Source organism: Dysidea avara, chromosome 4 (genome assembly GCF_963678975.1).
Source record: "Dysidea avara chromosome 4, odDysAvar1.4, whole genome shotgun sequence".
Taxonomy (NCBI): domain Eukaryota; kingdom Metazoa; phylum Porifera; class Demospongiae; order Dictyoceratida; family Dysideidae; genus Dysidea; species Dysidea avara.
In genome coordinates this window covers 18,371,520-18,391,992 of record NC_089275.1, presented here as the reverse complement: position 1 = coordinate 18,391,992, position 20,473 = coordinate 18,371,520, and the positions used below count along the sequence as shown (strand labels likewise).

Sequence of the window (20,473 nt, the reverse complement as noted above, 5' to 3'; positions counted from 1 at the left end):
TATGCGAGATCGAGATACTCTAATAGAACAGTCACCCTAATAAAGCATTCAGCTACGTTTATAACTTACTCCATTATAGAATTATCTAATCCAAAACAGCCAAGCTGTAAAAAAAGGGTGCGGCCCTCAAAAAGGCTATGGTGAAAAAAGATGTGAAATCCAAGGTGGCGGCCAAGAAATGGCTGTGATGGTAGGTTAATGGTAAAAATTTAATAACGACAATTCAGGTGAATTTTTGTGCCGCTTGGTCTTGGCAAAAAATTCACCTAAATTGCCGTTATTAAATTTTTTACCATTAACCTACCATCACAGCCATTTCTTGGCCGCCACCTTGGATTTCACATCTTTTTTCACCATAGCCTTTTTGAGGGCCGCACCCTTTTTTTACAGCTTGGCTGTTTTGGATTAGGTTTCACTTCTTTTTGTATTTGTATACCCCAAAGCCGGCGATAGGCCAGCTTTGGGACTTTTTTAACCTGTCTTTTTTTCTTTACTACAGGAAGAAGAAAAGATGAAGCAGATGTACTTTAAATATTTATCAGTAAATGTACAAATTATATATATAATACATATGTGAGTGGTTCAAGTAAAATCAAAGAATTATTGCTGTATTTTAAAAACTTATTTTTTTAAAATACAATTATATAATTTAGTCCGTGAGGAATGTCGTATCAACATAATAACTAATTTTGATAAATCTTGTGCATGGTGAAGTCATAATGATGATGTCATATTGATGACATCATAATGCTAAATTTTAATCTGCATTTTTTTCAGATTTGTTCAAAAGAAATAAAATTTGGATTTTACTTGAACCTCTCACATATATTTATTACAGAACTCTTCATGGTGGTTTCTTTGTAACTGAACACTCTACAAAGTGACTCCTTCTTGCTGCTCTCTCTACAGGGTGAATTGTTTGTAGCTGAACAATCTACAAGGTAACTTCTTCTAGCTGATCTCTCTACAGGGTGATTTGTTTGTAGCTGAATTCTGTGCAGGTGATTTGTTTGCAGCTGAGCTCTTTACAGAATGGTTTCTTTGTAGCTGAACTCTCTACAAGGTAACTTCTTCTAACTGATCTTTCAACAGGGCAATTTGTTTGTGGCTGAATTTTCTACATGGTAATTTCTTTGCAGCTGAACTCTCTACATGGTGGTTTCTTTGTAACTGAACTCTCTACTAGGTAATTTCTTCTAGCTGATCTCTCTACAGGGAGATTTGTTTGTAGCTGAACTCTCTACAGGTGATTTGTTTGTAGCTGAACTCTCTACATGATGGTTTCTTTGTAGCTGAACTCTCCACAAGGTAACTTCTTCTAGCTGATCTTTCTACAGGATGATTTGTTTGTAGCTGAACTCTCTACAAGGAAACTTCTTCTAGCTGATCTCTCTACAGGGAGATTTGTTTGTAGCTGAACTCTCTACAGGTGATTTGTTTGCAGCTTAACTCTCTACATGATGGTTCTTTGTAGCTGAACTCTCTACAAGGTGACTTCTTCTAGCTGACCTTTCTATAGGGAGATTTGGTTGTAGCTGCAATCTCTACAGGTGATTTGTTTGCAGCTGAACTCTCTACATGTTGGTTTCTTTGTAGCTGAACTCTCTACAAGATAACTGATGTCTCTACAAGGTCACTAGTTTGTAGCTGAACTCTCTACATGGTGGTTACTTTGTAACTGAACTCTCTACAAGGTGACTTCTTCTAGCTGATCTTTCTATCTAGAAGGTGATTTGTTTGTAGCTGAACTCTCTACAGGTGATTTGTTTGCAGCTGAACTCTCTACATGATGGTTTCTTTTGTAGCTGAACTCTCTACAAGGTAACTTCTTCTAGCTGATCTCTCTACAGGGAGATTTGTTTGTAGCTGACCTCTCTACAGGGTGATTTTTTTTTGTAGCTGAACTTTCTACATACAAAGTGACTTGTTCTAGCTGGTCTCTCTAAAGGATGACTTGTTTCTAGCTGATCTCTCTGCAGGGTGACTTGTTTCTAGCTGAACTCTACTGGGTGATCTGTTCATAGCTGAACTCTCTACAGGATGATTTGTTTACAGCTGAACTATCTACATGGTGGTTTCTTTGCAGCTGAATTCTCTACAAGGTGACTTCTTCTAGCTGAACTCTCTACAGGGCGATCTTCTCGTAGCTGAACTCTCTGCAGGGTGATTCGTTTGCAGCTGAACTTTTTACATGATGGTTTGTTCATAACTGAACACTCTACAAGGTAACCTCTTCTAGCTTATCTCTTTACAGGATAACTTGTTTGTAGCTGAACTCTCTACAGGGTGATTTGTTTGTAGCTGAACTCTCTACAAGGTAGCTTCGTCTAGCTGATCTCTCTACAGGATGACTTGTTTCTAGCTGAACTCTCTACAGGGTGATCCTTTCCTAGCTGAACTCACTACAGGGTGATTTATTTGCAGCTGAACTCTCCACATGATGGTTTGTTTGTAGCTGAACTCTCTACAAGGTAACTTCTTCTAGTTGATTTCTCTACAGGGTGACTTGTTTCTAGCTGATCTCTCTACAGGGTGATTTGTTTGTAGCTGAACTCTGTACAGTATGATTTGTTTGCAGCTGAACTTTCTACATGGTTGTTTCTTTGTAGCTAAACTCTCTACAAAGTAACTTCTTCTAGTTGATCTCCCTACAGGATGACTTGTTTCTAGCTGAACTCTCGACAGGATGATTTGTTTATAGCTAAATTCTCTACATGGTAGTTTCTTTGTAGCTAAACTCTTTACAAGGTGACCTCTTCTAGCTGATCTCTCTACAGGGTGATTTGTTTGTAGCTGAACTATCTGCAGGGTGATTTGAACTCTCTACAAGGTGATGTTTTCTAGTTGATTTCTCTACTCAGTCAGGATGACTTGTTTCTAGCTGAACTCTCTACAGTGTGATCTGTTAAGTTTCTACCTGATCTCTCTATAGAGTTATATCTTGTTTGTATAGCTGAACTCTTTTACATGGTGGTTTTTTGATTGGTTGCTGAACTCTCTCTCCATGGTGACTTGTTTGTACTACAGAGTGACTTGTTTGTAGCTGAACTCTCTACAGAGTGACTTACTTGTAGCTGAACATTGCATAAAGTAACTTGTTTGTAGCTGATCTAGATGAACTCTCTACTAGGTAGCTTTTTTGTAGCTGAACCCTTTACGCAGTGACTTGTTTGTAGCTCAATTCTCTAGAGTGACTTGTTGTAGCTGAACTCTCTACAAGGTGACTTGTTTATAGTTGAATTCTCTTCAGTGTGACTTATAATGTTCTGAATCTCTACAGCAACATATTTGTAGCTGAACTCTCTACAGGATGACTTGCTTGTAGCTGAATTGTCTATAAGATTAACTGTTTGTAGCTGAACTCCCTACAGAATAACTTGCAATGCCATATAATTCTACAATGGAGTAAGTTATAAACGTAGCTGAATGCTTTATTAGGGTGACTGTTCTATTAGAGTATCTCGATCTCGCATATGCTACACGTAGTTGGCTTTGGAATCATAACTCAGTGGTTTGTAATCCGATTCTTCTGTACTACTGCAAGGACTTTCTATGATAATTATTCCAGCTACACACCGATTTTCAGCTCACTGTTCTAAGCGGTTTGCCTGGTAGGCGTGAAAACTAATAGTTTTTGTATTCATAAAAGTCGATCGCGTAATTGTGACATAGGTTGGGTTTTGTGTCATATCTCGATGGCCTTTAACTGGATTCCTTTCAAACCACAACAAGGCACTCCTACGATAGTTACTCCATCTACATATCAATTTTCAGCTCATTCCTTCAAGCGGTTTATCCTGTGGGCGTGACAGACCTCCGACCTCATTTTACGCAAATAATCGGTCATAACTCCGTGAATGTTCATCGGATTCGTACCAAACTTGGTACTGAGATTCGCCTTAATGAGCCCTTTAAGTGTGCCAAATTTCAGCCCGATCCAAGGACGCATTCGTGTTTTATTGCGGATTTTGCAAAGTGTGCGAAAAGAAGAAGTAGAAGAAGAAAAAAACGAAGAAAAAACCCCCAAACTTTGGCCGCTCGTATCTCGGAAATGGCCAGAGCGATTTTCTTCAGATTTGGTATGTGGACTCCCCTACCTAGCCGGCACTTCTGTAGCAACTTTGGTTTCAATAGGATAAGGAATCACGGAGCTACAAAGGTGTGAAAATCGCGTTTACTTTCTTCCTGTAAATATACTCACGGTGTGGCGCGCCGGCTTCTTGGGCCGCACGACACACTGCCGTGTGTCTTGATATGACATTGTAAGTTATTCTGTAGGGAGTTCAGCTACAAACAGTTAATCTTATAAACAATTCAGTTACAAGCAAGTCACCCTGTAGAGAGTTCAGCTACAAATATGTTGCTGTATAGATTCAGAACATTATAAGTCAGACTGAAGAGAATTCAACTATAAATAAGTCACCTTGTAGAGAGTTCAGCTACAACAAGTCACTCTGTAGAGAACTCAGCTACAAACAAATCACCCTGTAGAGAGATCAGCTAGAAGAAGTCACCTTGTAAAGAGTTCAGTTACAAAGAAACCACCATGTAGAGAATTCAGCTATGAACAGATCATCCTGTAGTCAGCTAGAAGAAGTCACCTTGTAAAGAGTTCAGCTACAAAGAAACCACCATGTAGAGAATTCAGCTATGAACAGATCATCCTGTAGAGAGTTCAGCTAGAAACAAGTCATCCTGTAGAGAGATCAACTAGAAGAAGTTACCTTGTAGAGAGTTCAGCTACAAAGAAACCATCATGTAGAGAGTTCAGCTGCAAACAAATCAAACTGTACAGAGTTCAGCTACAAACAAATCACCCTGTAGAGAGATCAGCTAGAAACAAATCACCCTGTAGAGAAATTAACTAGAAGAAGTTACCTTGTAGAGAGTTCAGCTACAAACAAACCATCATGTAGAGAGTTCAGCTGCAAACAAATCACCCTGTAGTGAGTTCAGCTACGAAAGGATCACCCTGTAGAGAGTTCAGCTATAGAAACAAGTCACCCTGTATAGAGAGATCAGCTAGAAGAAGCTATACCTTGTAGAGAGTTCAACTACAAAGAAACCACCATGTAGAGAGTTCAGCTGCAAACAAATCGAATCGTAGAGAGTTTAGCTACAAACAAATCACCCTGTAGAGAGTTCAGCTATAAACAAATTATCCTGTAGAGAGATCAGCTAGAAGAAGTTGCCTTGTAGAGTGTTCAGCTACAAACAAACCATCATGTAGAAAGTTCAGCTGCAAACGAATCACCCTGCAGAGAGTTCAGCTACGAAAAGATCGCCCTACAGAGAGTGCAGCTAGAAGAAGTCACCTTGTAGAGAATTCAGCTGCAAAGAAACCACCATGTAGATAGTTCAGCTGTAAACAAATCATCCTGTAGAGAGTTCAGCTATGAACAGATCACCCGGTAGAGTTCAGCTAGAAACAAGTCACCCTGCAGAGAGATCAGCTAGAAAGAAGTTATGCTGTAGAGAGACTAGCTAGAACAAGTCACTTTGTATGTAGAAAGTTCAGCTACAAAAAATCACCCTGTAGAGAGGTCAGCTAGAAAAAGTCACCTTGTAGAGAGTTCAGCTACAAAGAAACTACCATGTAGAGAGTTCAGCTGCAAACAAATTACTTGTAGAGAGTTCGGCCAGAAACAAGTCACCCTGTAGAGATCAGATAGAAACAAATCACCTTGTAGAGAGATTAGCTACAAAGAAACCATCCTGTAGAGAGTTCAATTACAAACATATAACCCTATGGAGAGTTCAGCTAGAAACAATTCACCCTGTAGAGAGATCAGTTAGAAGAAGTTACCTTGTAGAGAGTTCAGCTACAAAGAAACCATCAGGTAGAGAGTTCAGTTGCAAACAAATCACCCTGTAGAAAGTTCAGCTATGAACAGATCACCCTGTATAGAGGTCAGCTAGAAGGATCACCTTGTAGAGAGTTCAGCTGCAAACAAATCACCCTGCAGATAGTTTGGCTACAAACAACTCACCCTGTAGAGAGATCAGCTACAAACAGATCACCCTGTAGAAAGTTCAGCTACAAACAATTCACTCAGTAGAGAGATTAGCTAGAAGAAGTCACCTTGTAGGGAGATCAGCTACAACAAGTCACTCTGTAGAGAATTCAGCTACAAACAAATCACCCTGTAGAGAGATCAGCTAGACGAAGTCACCTTGTAAAGAGTTCAGCTACAAAGAAACCACCATGTAGAGAATTCAGCTATGAACAGATCATCCTGTAGAGAGTTCAGCTAGAAACAAGTCACCTTGTAGAGAGATCAGCTAGAAGAAGTCACCTTGTAAAGAGTTCAGCTACAAAGAAACCACCATGTAGAGAATTCAGCTATGAACAGATCATCCTGTAGAGAGTTCAGCTAGAAACAAGTCACCTTGTAGAGAGATCAGCTAGAAGAAGTCACCTTGTAAAGAGTTCAGCTACAAAGAAACCACCATGTAGAGAATTCAGCTATGAATAGATCATCCTGTAGAGAGTTCAGCTAGAAACAAGTCATCCTGTAGAGAGATCAGCTACAAACAGATCACCCTGTAGAAAGTTCAGCTACAAACAATTCAGCTGAAGAGAGCTTGTTTCTAGCTGATCAATTCAGCTGAAGAGAGCTTGTTTCTAGCTTCAGCTTGTTTCTAGCTGATCTCTCACCCTGTAGAGAGATTAGCTAGAAGAAGTCACTTTGTAGAGAGATCAGCTACAAAGAAACCATCCTGTAGAGAGTTCAGCTGAAAACAAATTGCCCTATAGAGAGTTCAGCTAGAAGAAGTTACCTTGTAGAGAATTCAGCTACAAAGAAACTATCATGTAGAGAGTTCAGCTGTAAAAAAATCACCCAGTAGAAAGTTCAGCTACAAACAATTACCCTGCAGAGAGATCAGCTAGAAACAAGTCATCCTGTAGAGAGACCAGCTAGAAGAAGTCCCTTTGTATGTAGAGAGTTCAGCTACTAAAAACCACCCTGCAAATAGTTCAGCTACAAACAAGTCACCCTGTAGAGAGATCAGTTAGAAGAAGTTACCTTGTAGAGAGTTTAGCTACGAAGAAACCATCATGTAGAGAGTTTAGCTGCAAACAATTCACCCTGTAGAGAGTTCAGCTATGAACAGACCACCCTGTAGAGAGATCAGGTAGAAGAAGTCACCCTGTAGAGATATCAGCTAAATACAAGTTACTCTATAGGGATCAGCTACAAACAAATCACCCTATAGAAATATGTGTTGGAAACAAATCATCATGTAGTGAGTTCAGCTGGAAACGAGTCACTCTGAAAAGAGTTCAGCTACAAACAATGAGGGTTTCAGCTACAGTTCAGTTATGTATAAGAAGTCACTTTATTACCTACAGTATATGATTATCATTCATTGTTAAATATACAACTATTTTTAATCAGACAAAAAACTGTACACAATATTTCTTCCTTTGTTCCACAATCCCTGCAGAAAAGAAAAAAAAATTGAAAGTAAGCACCAAAGCCAGTTAATGGCTGGCTTTGTGACTTGCAATACAAAAAGAAGTGATATCTAAACCAAAACAGCCATACTGTAAAAAACGAGTGCGGCCCCCAAAAAGGCCAGGATGAAAAAAAGATGTGAAATCCAAGGTGGCAGCCAAGAAATGGCTGTGATGGTAGATTAATGGCAAAAATTTTAATTACGACAATTCAGGTGAATTTGATGCCGAATCCTAGTGGAGGAGGCAATGCAAATTCAAATGAATTGTTGTAATTAAAATTTTTGCCATTAATCTACCATCACAGCCATTTCTTGGCCGCCACCTTGGATTTCACATCTTTTTTCATCCTGGCCTTTTTGGGGGCCGCACTCTTTTTTACAGCTTGGCTGTTTTGGTTTAGATTGTAATTAGTCAGAATCTTCTAGAACATATGTGACCGGATCTACGAAAACAGGACATAATCGCATATTTTTTGAATTCTTTTCTATTAAATATTTATAATCTACTTAGCTAAGTGTACCCACTGGCAAAGTTTCAGCTTCATATCCCAATAACTTTTGGAGTTACAGCCCTACAAAGTAGCAACAACAGAAAAATCATTATATACAGCAAGTATAGGGAAAATAAATTGCAGGCGCTTACAAAAACGGTTGTAAATTACCAATGGATTGAGGTACAGAGCTAAACATTTCACCATCGTATTCGCCATGTACAGGGGAATCAATTACTGGGTAAGTTTTACCTTTACTCACCTTTCTTCACTGCATACAAAGGCAAAATTCGTGAAGAAAATCGATTGCGTACAATCGCTCCAACATGATGTAAACAAACACTCATAACGTACGTATCCTTGGGTCTACTGCAATGAAACAAAGAGTTTCTAACTCCTCTTGAGCAGGCGAATAAGATGATGTCCAGGGTTTTATTGTTAGTCCCTTCCTTCACTAAGAAAGAGGGGTTAAAAAAATTTACGGAATTTTTTCAGTAATACGCAAGTATTTCACCCAATGTATTCAATGCTTTATACTGTAAGTTTTGGCTTGTGCGATTATGTCCCTTTTTCACAGATCCGGTCACATATAGTACTATAAAAGCAACTATATCATCATAGACTGTTTGTCGGTTCTTTACAGCACCAGGATGAAAAAGGGAGCAACCCCTCAAAAAAGCCAGGGTAAAAAAAAGTGAAATCAAAGGTGGCAGTGAAGAAATGGCTGCAATGGTACTAATGTCACTTGTTGATCATTACAAACAATTGGCATTGGCATCATTGCACAGATCACTTTAAATGATTAGGATTGGCATTATTCCAGGCTGCCTCTTTCGACGTCACAACTTTTTACTCTGGTTTTTTGAGGGTCTGCACCCTCTGCATCTACATAGCACATGTGCGGTGAATGGCTGAAGAAATATATTTTTTCATAGAATTCAAAAAATGGCATAGGCTATTTATGGCACATCCGCAACATAGTCGTGGACAAGCAACCTTAAAACCTCTGTATACAAGTACACAGAAAAATTTGGAATTTTCAACTAGAGTAGGGACCATACATAGCACATCAATAAAAAAGTACTGAAACAATCTGGAGTAGTGTACGATATTAAATCACAGTAAAACAATAAGAAGTGTTATATCCCTACTGTACATGTGCATTTCCATTATGGTATCTTGAGCACAGTGGGGATATAACACTTCTTAAACCCCAGTGCGTGGGAGTATCAAAGCGCCGCGCTGGGTTATAACTACCATACAGCTAGACAGAGCGGCGCTGCTACTGTACGATATATCAGTTATCACCCAGTGATAACTAACTGATCACCCTGTTGCGGAGCCACTCAGTCTCTTTCGTGACATCATAATAACCGCGAATGGTATTGTTTACCAATGGAACAAAGAGCCAAATAAGGAAATATTGATACAAAACACACCAATACAGCACTTAAAACTACCTAAATCTTACAAGAAAACTGTTAATCCTTTACACAATAACACTACAAGTTACCAATACCGTGATAGTTTAACAAATGTCAAGAATAGTCCGTGACGATTTTCGCTCCAGCAATCACTCCCAACGGCCACTATGGAAACAATAAGTTATAGTTATATCCCAGTACGAGGGTGATATCATTGTTATTACACGAGTCTGAGGCGGAGCCGAGGACGAGTGTAATAACAATGATATCATCCGAGTATACGGGATATAACTGTTTTATATCCCAGTGCGCGGGAGTGCGCAGAAGTTTACGGATAGTAAATTAAGTTCCGGTTTGCATTCCTGTCACTGTGCTCAAGATTTCGTCCGAATTGTGTGGAGATTCTACTTCGTAGCTACAAGAGAGACCTTACATATTGCCTACAAACTGTAGCGAAGGGCGGTGTTATGAAGCAGCAGTTCCAGGTACGATTCGCCTTCGTCAGAAATTGGTATGGTGGTGTCGTGTGGTGTGCAAGAGAAAAATAAAGACCAACAAGTGGCTACCATAGTCCAAGATAGAACGATGAAGCTAGAGGAAGTTAGTTCTTTAATATCGTGCACTACTCCAGCTTGTTTCAGTACTCCTTATTGATGTGCTATAGTCCCTACTCTAGTTGAAAATTCCAAACTTTTCTGTGTACTTGTTTGTTAACCTTTTTTGTAAATAATCATTATGACTGGTGAACCCACGTATACCGCATGGTGCGCACCCCAATTATCGTCTGAAAAGTGAAGTATCCATTACGCTTCGTTATCAGCTATGTTCAACCTATTACGCAGCATTTCGAATCAAGAACTGTTTAAAAAGCACCTCTGCAATCCACGCATACCAAAAGAAATGGTGCCACGTGCCCCAGTTATCGTCTGAAAAGTGGAGTATCCATTACGTTTCGTTGTCGGTTATGCTCAACCCATTACACAGCAGTACGAATCAAGAACTATTTGAAAAGCACCTCTGCTATCAAAATAGCCACTATGACAAATACGGATGATTTCTGTTACCAAGTCTGTTATGAAGGGAAGCCATCATGTGCTATCGCCAAATCGACACTTTTTGCTCTCAGCAAAGATGAATGGGACACAAAGGAGGGCACTGGTAAGTCCATGAAGAATGCATTGTACGTACTGTGGTATGCCAAAAGGCATCTGTCGGGCCAAAGTGACGTCGAACAGTGAAAAAGTCAAGCACGTAGCCTTAGCCGTTATCGAGTTACACTTGTCCGAAGGCATCAGGCAGTCAGTCAATCACTAGAAAATTCTGTTAAATAAATATTTTTTTAAATTCTGTAGCAACTTGTTGAAAACATTTCGGGTTGATCTGAAAGCTTGTTTGGACTTATTTTTACCTAACCAATACTGCCTCATTGTTGTCAGGGGAAATTGAGGCTGTTTTTTGGGTGACATTATTTTGTGGGCCATGCCTACTCCTTTGTGGTCCCTACTATACAGTACTATCGCACTGCATGATACTGCTGTACAAGTAAATTATATTTGCTCAACTACTAATGTCATCAAATCAGAACACATAACAATCAACCTGCAACTACATACCCATTTCCATGTGTTTAGATATAGCCCTTAATTTTATCTCAGGATTTGAATCATCCAAATACAAGTAGTCATATCCAGTGTCTGCATTGAAGTCATACCATTCAGTTCCACACTGACATTGTATTGTGTGAGTGTGAGCACCTCCATAGTTAGACATTCTGTCTTGAAATGTAGATACAACTGTGCTATAAAATTCATCAAAGCTATAAGATGGGATTCTTTTAGGTAACTTATTTCCACTGCATTCAAAATGGGCTAGAATATTATGTTGTTCTTTAGATGCTTGATTTTCTTGTGCAAATGGTCTTGTTACATTTGCTTGTTCCCCTAAAAACATAGTCCATATGTATATATGTGACCCAATTTTGGAAAATCAGTCTTAATGTCACATTTGACAACTCAAATATTTATGACCAAAATTAAGTATTCCAAACAATGAATCAGGTTACAATTGATAGTCAGTACCTTGAATTACTACAAATTCTGAGAAATAATCTAACAGGTGTCAAACTGTCTTAACGGTATCACAGTGAATCATAAAATTCTAAATGTTTCACATGTGACATTAAAACAGATTTCCCAAAATTGGGTCACAGCATGTGATGCACATTATATACAAGTACAAATAAATTAGGAATATTAGGGATCAAAAAAAAGTAATAAAACAAGAGAATAGTTGCTGAATGGATTGTTGTACATGTCCATGATGTATTTTTGATTTTGTTTTTGGATGGAAACAACCAAAACTGGGCCGTTTCTTATTGCCAAAATGCTTTTACCTAATTCGAAGCCAACCAAGATTCTTAGGTCTTCTGGTGTGTGCTAATAGAATCTGTCCTTATTAAAATCAGCATAGGCCAGGAAGCTTAATCTATGCTTAAGACGTTGTTGAAAAGTGGTTTTTGCGCTACGCGATTAGTGATCAAAACGTTCTAATACAGCAGTCATATAAATACTCTAATAATGCAGTTAGGTGCATCTGGCTGATAACAATAAATCTTCAGGCACTCATACATTGTATAGTAATGTAAACTCTAGTTCAGTCTGTCTATCATATCAAGTTAGGGGAGTAAGTCTGTACCTCGGTCTATACTGATAATATGCACTGATTTCGATCATTTTCATGTGTGCATGTACTGAAACATTGTATAATTTTTTTCACAGGTCTACAAATTTTGAGGATAATCTATCAGGACAAGAAGTGCTACAATCTACTCTACAATTCCCACTACCGTGTCTTATGGGAAACCATACTATTATAATTTTTATTAGGGCTGAAACAATTGTGATTTTTTAGTATTCGAGTACTCTCTAGAGTTAACGATCGAGTACTCATGAATACTAGCTGTTTGTAGTCATACCCATTTGACATGTTTTGTACCAACCTTAAACAGTTTACAGCTTTTCAAGTAACAACAATGATACACACACTATATTAAAGTACTGATATCAGTGTCCCTGACCAAAAAATATGCTAATCAAAACTCTATAGCCTTCATTGTGTCACTCCCTGATGACAAATACATCATGTGAGCTGGGTCACGTGATCTTAACAAGTACTCGAGTACCGATTTTACTATCCGAGTATCAAATCCTTAACGAGTACTCTCCGAGTACTAGTATTTGTTTCAGCCCTAATTTTTATATCATGCTTTGTGTTTGTGTTGATTTATGTGTACATAATTATTATTATATAATGCAGGGAAAGAGTGTTCTCCTAACATATTTAGTGTAAAAATGGGAGGTCTATACAGATTGGTGTCGTTCATGGTCAGGGTCTAGGGTGAGACTATGCTGTCAGTAATAACTGCACCCTCATGTCAGATGTCTCTTCTATCACTTAATTAATGGTGGCCCAGGTCACAGACTGAAAGCTGCATATGAGCTGTTCACATTTCATTGGTTTGATTTGAATTTTTCAATTGTCGTAAGTGCTTTAAAGAAAGTTTGTGACTTCACTATGCTTCACGCTAAGTGAGAGTGATTAGTGTGTTAACTGTTATCTGAACTAGCTGAAGGATATCTTTGCTATCTTTACACTGTAATATTTCTTGATGTAGTGCTGGATACAAGACCAAATTAGTCAGGCGTTATGAAGTGTGTGTTTATACCTGAGCTAAACAAGCTACTGGGACATTGACATCTTACTGTAAATTGTTTCTCAACACAAGTAGAAACATGATACTGAAGACACGGTGATGTAGTACTACACCCTATTGACCTTCGTGAGTTAAACAGTTACCTATTACACAAAATAATAGCACAGTGTGATTAAGCAGGTTTGTTATATCGTTTCGTTTGATATTGTAAGTGACTCCTGTCATGCTGTCATCTGCTTAAGTAATAATACTGTAAGACAAAAAGATATATGCCTCAAACAGCAAAAACATTTAAGAGGCTTCAAGGCAAGCTTATAGTAAGAACCCTGAAAAGTTTAAACAAGCCTCGAAACAAGCATATGCAAATAACCCTGAAAAGTTTAAACAAGCCTCGAAACAAGAATATGTAAATAGCATTAAAAAACCTCGAACAGGTGTATACCAACAACCCTGAAAAGCTTTAAGACAAGAACATGACAGGCAACCTGAAAAGTTCAAAGCAGTCTTTACATGAGCTTATGACAACCCCAAAAAGTTCAAAGAGGCTTTTAAACAGGCTTATGCTAACAATGCTGAAAAGGTTAAAGAGGCCTCAAAGCAAGCTTATTTCAACAATCCTGAAAAGTTTAAAGAGGTTTCAAAGCTGGCTTATGTTAATAATCCTGAGAAGTTTAAAGAGACTTTGAAGCTGGCTTATGCTAAGAATACTAACAGACTCAAGAAGTCTTTTAAACAAATTTATGGCTTAAAAGCAGTGCAAGGCAAGAAGAGATTGGTACATATTAAAAGTGCCAACACAACAAGTTAAATTTTTAGATGACATTGTGTCAAAAATGATGGTTGACCCTGAAGTAAAACCTTGTTTGACAATGAGTCTGAACAGGTCTTTTCCATTATTATTATGTGCAAAGGTTAAGTAGGAAGCTGAATCCAAGACAGCCTGTCTTTTTGCCACTAAAAAGCTATTGGATGACACATTGTCTCTAAGAGAGTTGAGTTTTTTAAAACAAGTGTGAAATATTAAGGGTAAGTAGAATTCTAGGAAAACGGGAACGGAACAGAAACGACCATCAGAAAATGCCTGATGAAGGTTATCATGTCAATATACAGGTTAGATTTTACAGCATGATGCTTCTTTGTAACATTGTTGGACCCTTTCGCACTGTTCCGCTATAGCAATCGAAATTCTCTAATAGAGCAGTCACCGTGCATTAAAATACTCTACTAGAACAGTCAAGAATGTTTTGTAAACTATGCGGACCTTTAAACCTCTGAATGATGGAGCAACTATGGCTGGCAAAGATTAGGTATGTAGACTAGCTAAGTCATCAACACTGACTGTTAGTTCCTTTAAAACTATAAACGTTTTAAAAGATTCAACACTGAAACATGCTTGAAGAAGTTTGTGAAGTATTCTAATTATATAGACTGAAGACAGTGTCTATATAGGCTATGCATTTACATGCAGCTTCCCGATAAGAGTTATGTATGATAAGGTATGCTGTTAGCTTGCTTGTCAGCTCCAAGACATGCATGGCTGGTCTCATATGGCACACACTAGCTATATCATCAATACTATTTAAAAAACTGAAATGACTATACTCCTTGAAACCATACAAAAGATTCAACAATTAAGAATGAAGAGATTTACAAAGTATTCTAATTAATTGACAGTGTTGACATAAAGATGTGAAAAGGTGTATGGCTGCAACCATTTAAGATAAAAGTTAGGTATGTGGTAGATACAGTATGTGTCAGGCTGAGGTGACTCCAATGAAGAGGCTGAGGGTTGCCAGTTGTAGTACATTGATTCACAAGCTTTCAATACTAAAAGGTCCCTGGTGAGATACATGGTTTGCAAAACATTCTGTGACTGCTCTATTAGAGTATTTTAATGGACGGTGACTGCTCTATTAGAGAGTTTCGGTCGTTTTAGCGGAACAGTACGGAGGGTCCAACAATGTTACAAAGAAGCATCATGCTGTTAAATCTAACCCGTATATTGACATGATAACCTTCATCAGGCATTTTCTGTTGGTCGTTTCCGTTCCCGCTTTCCGTTTCCCTTGAATTCTACTTACCCAAATATTAATGCCCTTGATATTAATACTAAGTGGTCGGACAATGGACAATTTCTGGACAAATTGGCCAATGTCTGACCATAATTGTATTTGGCAGGACATAATGTCCTATCAAAGGAACCCTAAAAGCCCAGGTTGTGCATATTTGGTTTACTGTTTACTTTACTACTAATAGCTGTCTCTTGGTTGCTAGGAGATTAAACATTCAAGCCACCCAAGAGACTGACCACTACTGTCCAATGCCAACCCCTCTGCTGTATAGAAACATCACAAAATCACTTGTATTATATAGTATCTCAGACATAAAAGAATGTCTATCCTCAGCACAACAAAGGGAATGCCTACAGCCAGAGTGCCTTACATCAGAGAATGCTTACTACAGGCAGTGTTATAGGTCACTTGTGTCCTTACAAAGTATACATTTGTCCGGACAAGTTTGGATTTGTCAGGACATTTGTCTTGGCGCTTAAGAATTCTTATCGGGAGCACTGCTGAGGATGACTTTGGTGAATGCTTACATATGAAAAACAGAGAGCCATTTTATTATGAAACCATATACAAACGACCTTGATTCGAATGTCGCATAATTATTATGAAACCACATTCAAATGTCTCATAATAATCTTCTCTCTAGATATGTGGTAAAGAGAAAGACAAAGTTAAAATTAATACCTAAATCTGGCCACAGGCTGGCTTAAGGTTTGACATTACAAAAAGAAGTGATATCTAATCAAAAACAGCCAAGCTGTAAAAAGGGTGCAGCCTCCAAAAAAGCCAGGATGAAAAAAGAAGTGAAATCAAATGTGGCGGTCAAGAAATGGCTGAGATGGTAGATTAATGGCAAAAATTTTAATAACGACAATTCAGGTGAATTTGGTGCTGAATCCTAGTGAAACTTGGAGGAGGCAACACAAATTCACCTGAATTGTCATTATTAAAAATTTTGCCATTAACCTACCATCACAGCCATTTCTTGGCCACCACTTTTGATTTCGCATCTTTTTTTCATCCTGGCTTTTTGGAGGCTGCGCCCTTTTTTACAGCTTGGCTGTTTTTGATTAGATCAAGACACACGGTAGTGTGTCGTGCGGCCCAAGAATCCGGCGCGCAATCCCGTGAGTATATTGACAGGAAGAAAGAAAACGCAATTTTCGCACCTCCATAGCTCTGTGCCGCCTTGATGAAACAACACGAATTTTGGTGTGGACACTCCCTCCACCTTCAGCACTCCACATTCCAAATTTGAGCGAAATCGCTTCAAGCGTTCCCGAGATATTCGACTTCAAAAATTGGCTTAGTTTCTTCGTTTTTTTTCTTCTTATTTTTCTTCCTCTTTTCGCACACTTACAAAAACTGCTATAAAACGCGAACGCCTTATCCGATCGCCTTGAACTTTGGCACACAGAAGGGGGGTATAAAGGCGCATCTCTGTACCAACTTTGGCTGGAATACGATAAACAGGCAAAGAGTTATTAGCGATTATTCACGAAAAATAACACAAATATGTTATTACGCCTACAGGGTAAACCGCGTATGGGAAGAAGCTGAAAATCGGTGGGTGAATAGGTTAACTATTGAACCTCAAACCTTTTGTAGTTTGAAAGAAATCGAGCTAAAAACCAGGAAGATACAACGAAAAAACCAACAGTGTGTAACAATTACGCAATCGAGATTAGCTAATAAAAAACGACTGCTTGCCACGCCTACCAGGTAAACCGCTTAGGGCAATGCTTTGAAAATCGCTGTACAGATGGAGTTATCATCTTAGAAAGGCTCTTCAATGGTGTAGAAGAATCAGACTTAAAGCCACGGAGTTATAACACGAAATCCAACTTGGTGAAGAAAGTGCGAGATCGAGATACTCTAATAGAGCAGTCATCCTAATAGAGCAGTCATCCTAATAGAGCAGTCACCCGGAACAGAAATCAAGAGATCAGTTAGAAATAAGTAACCTGTATAGAGATCAGCTACAAACAAATCACCCTGTAGAGAGTTCAGCTACAAACAATTCACCCTGTTCAGACATCAGTTAGAAGAAGTTTTCTTGTAGAGAGTTTAGTTACAAACAAATCACCCTGTTGAAAGATCAGCTAGAAGATGTCACCTTGTAGATAGTTCAGTTACAAAGAAACCACCATGTAGAGAATTCAGCTACAAACTAGTGACCCTGTAGATACATCAGCTAGAAGAAGTTATCTTGTAGAGAGTTCAGCTACAAAGAAACCATTCTGTAAAGAGCTCAGCTGCAAACAAGTCACCTATACAGAATTCAGGTACAAACAAATCACCCTGTAGAGAGATCAGCTAGAAGAAGTTACCTTGTAGATAGTTCAGCTACAAACAAATCACCCTGTAGAGAGATCAGTTAGAAGAAGTTACCTTGTAGATCGTTCAGCTACAAACAATTCACCCAGTAAAGAGATCAGCTAGAAGAAGTTACCTTCTAGAGAGTTCAGCTACAAAGAAACCATCATGTAGAGAGTTCAGCCGCAAACAAATCACGTGTAGAGAGTTCAGCTACAAACAAATCTCCCTGTAGAGAGATCAGCTAGAAGAAGTTTCCTTGTAGAGAGTTCTGCTACAAACAAATCACGCTGTAGAAAGATCAGCTAGAAGAAATCACCTTGTAGAGAGTTCAGCTTCAAAGAAACAATCATGTGAGAGTTCAGCTACAAACAAATTGTCCTGTAAAGAGATCAGCTAGAAGAAGTTACCTTGTAGAGAGTTCAGCTACAAAGAAACCATCATGTAGAGAGTTCTGCTACAAACAAATCACGCTGTAGAAAGATCAGCTAGAAGAAATTACCTTGTAGAGAGTTCAGCTATATGAAGTTACCTTGTAGATCGTTAAGCTACAAACAAATCTCCCTGTAGAGAGATCAGCTAGAAGAAATTACCTTGTAGAGAGTTCAGCTACAAAGAAACCACCATGTAGAGAGTTCAGCTGCAAAGAAATCACCCTGTAGAAAATTCTGCCAGAAACAAATTGCCCTGTAGAAAGATCAGTTAGAAGAAGTTACCTTTTAGAGAGTTCAGCTACAAAGAAACCATTCTGTAAAGAGCTCAGCTGCAAACAAATCACCTGTACAGAATTCAGCTACAAACACATCACCCTGTAGAGAGATCAGCTAGAAGAAGTTACCTTGTAGATCGTTCAGCTAGAAACAATTCACCCTGTAGAGAGAGCAATTAGAAGAAGTCACCTTGTAGAGTGTTCAGTTACAAAGAAACCACCATGGAGATTTCTGTAATCAATATATGTGACTGGATTTGCGAAAAGGGGTCTTCCACACACATCCAATTCCTTAAACGTTGGAGACCATAACTCAGTGTTCAAGTAACATATTAACCTGGAATTTTCACCATATATTCAGCTATAGTGGTGCTCACCACCGTCCAAATTTCAAGGCAATAGCTCTTTCCAATCTGAAGTTATCAATTGTCATAGTTGGCAAATTGGATGTGTGTGGAAGACCCCTTTTCGCAAATCTGGTCACATATGTATTATATATCAAGACACACGGTAGTGTGTCGTGCGGCCCAAGAAGCCGGCGCGCAACCCCGTGAGTATATTGACAGGAAGAAAGAAAACGCAATTTTCGCACCTCCATAGCTCTGTGCTGCCTTAATGAAACAAGACGATTTTTGCTGTGGACACTCTCTCCACCTTCAGCACTCCACATTCCAAATTTGAGCGAAATCGCTTCAAGCGTTCCCGAGATATGCGACTTCAAAAATTGGCTTAGTTTCTTCGTTTTTTTTTCTTCTTATTTTTCTTCCTCTTTTCGCACACTTACAAAAACTGCTATAAAACGCGAACGCCTTATCCGATCGCCTTGAAATTTGGCACACAGAAGGGGGGTATAAAGGCGCATCTCTGTACCAACTTTGGCTGGAATACGATAAACAGGCAAAGAGTTATGAGCGATTAATCACGAAAAATAACACCAATATGTTGTCACGCCTACAGGGTAAACCGCGTATGGGAAGAAGCTGAAAATCGGTGGGTGAATAGGTTAACTATTGAACCTCAAACCTTTTGTAGTTTGAAAGAAATCGAGCTAAAAACCAGGAAGATACAACGAAAAAACCAACAGTGTATAACAATTACGCAATCGAGATTAGCTAATAAAAAACGACTGCTTGCCACGCTTACCAGACAAACCGCTTGGGGTAATGCTTTGAAAATCGCTGTACAGATGGAGTTATCATCTTAGAAAGGTTCTTCAATGGTGTAGAAGAATCAGACTTAAAGCCACGGAGTTATAACACGAAATCCAACTTGGTGTAGCAAGTGCGAGATCGAGATACTCTAATAGAGCAGTCATCCTAATAGAGCAGTCATCCTAATAGAGCAGTAACCCGAAGAGAATTCAAGAGATCAGTTAGAAACAAGTAACCTGTATAGAGATCAGCTACAAACAAGTCACCCTGTAGAGAGATCAGCGACAAACAATTCACCCTGTAGAGAGATCAGCTAGAAGAAATCACCTTGTAGGGAATTCATGCAACTATAGAAAGAGATAATTCAGCTAGAAGAAATCACCTTGTAGAGTTCAGCTACAAAGAAACCACAATGTAGAGAGTTCAGCTACAAACAAATCGCCCTGTAGAGAGATTAGCTAGAAGAAGTTACCTTGTAGAGAGTTCAGCTACAAAAGAAACCATCATGTAGAGAGTTCAGCTGCAAACAAATCACCTGTAGAGAGTTCAGCTACAAACAAATCTCCCTGTAGAAAGATCAGCTAGGAGAAGTTTCCTTGTAGAGAGTTCAGTTACAAAGAAACCACCATGTAGAGAATTCATTTACAAACTAGTGACCCTGTAGAGACATCAGCTAGAAGAAGTTACCTTGTAAAGAGTTCAGCTACAAAGAAACCATTCTGTGAAGAGCTCAGCTGCAAACAAATCACCTGTACAGAATTCAGCTACAAACAAATCACCCTGTAGAGAGATCAGCTAGAAGAAGTTACCTCGTAGAGAGTTCAGTTACAAAGAAACTACCATGTAGAGAATTCATTTACAAACTAGTGACCCTGTAGAGACATAAGTTACTTTGTAAAGAGTTCAGCTACATAGAAACCATTCTGTGAAAAGCTCAGCTGCAAACAAATCACCTGTACAGAATTCAGCTACAAACAAATCACGCTGTAGAGAGATCAGCTAGAAGAAGTTACCTCGTAAAGAGTTCAGTTACAAAGAAACCACCATGTAGAGAATTCATTTACAAACTAGTGACCCTGTAGAGACATCAGCTAGAAGAAGTTACCTTGTAAAGAGTTCAGCTACATAGAAACCATTCTG

The 20,473-nt window shown here is 38.8% G+C and overlaps 1 protein-coding gene across 1 annotated transcript in view; it reads right to left on the bottom strand.

The window, feature by feature from the left end:
- LOC136253623 (uncharacterized) overlaps nt 1-20,473 on the bottom strand; it is a 123,207-nt gene that overhangs the window by 27,634 nt on the left and 75,100 nt on the right. The window contains exon 4 of the mRNA XM_066046289.1: nt 10,990-11,316. Coding sequence (XP_065902361.1) covers nt 10,990-11,316 — 327 coding nt within the window. The remainder of the gene's footprint in view (nt 1-10,989; nt 11,317-20,473) is intronic.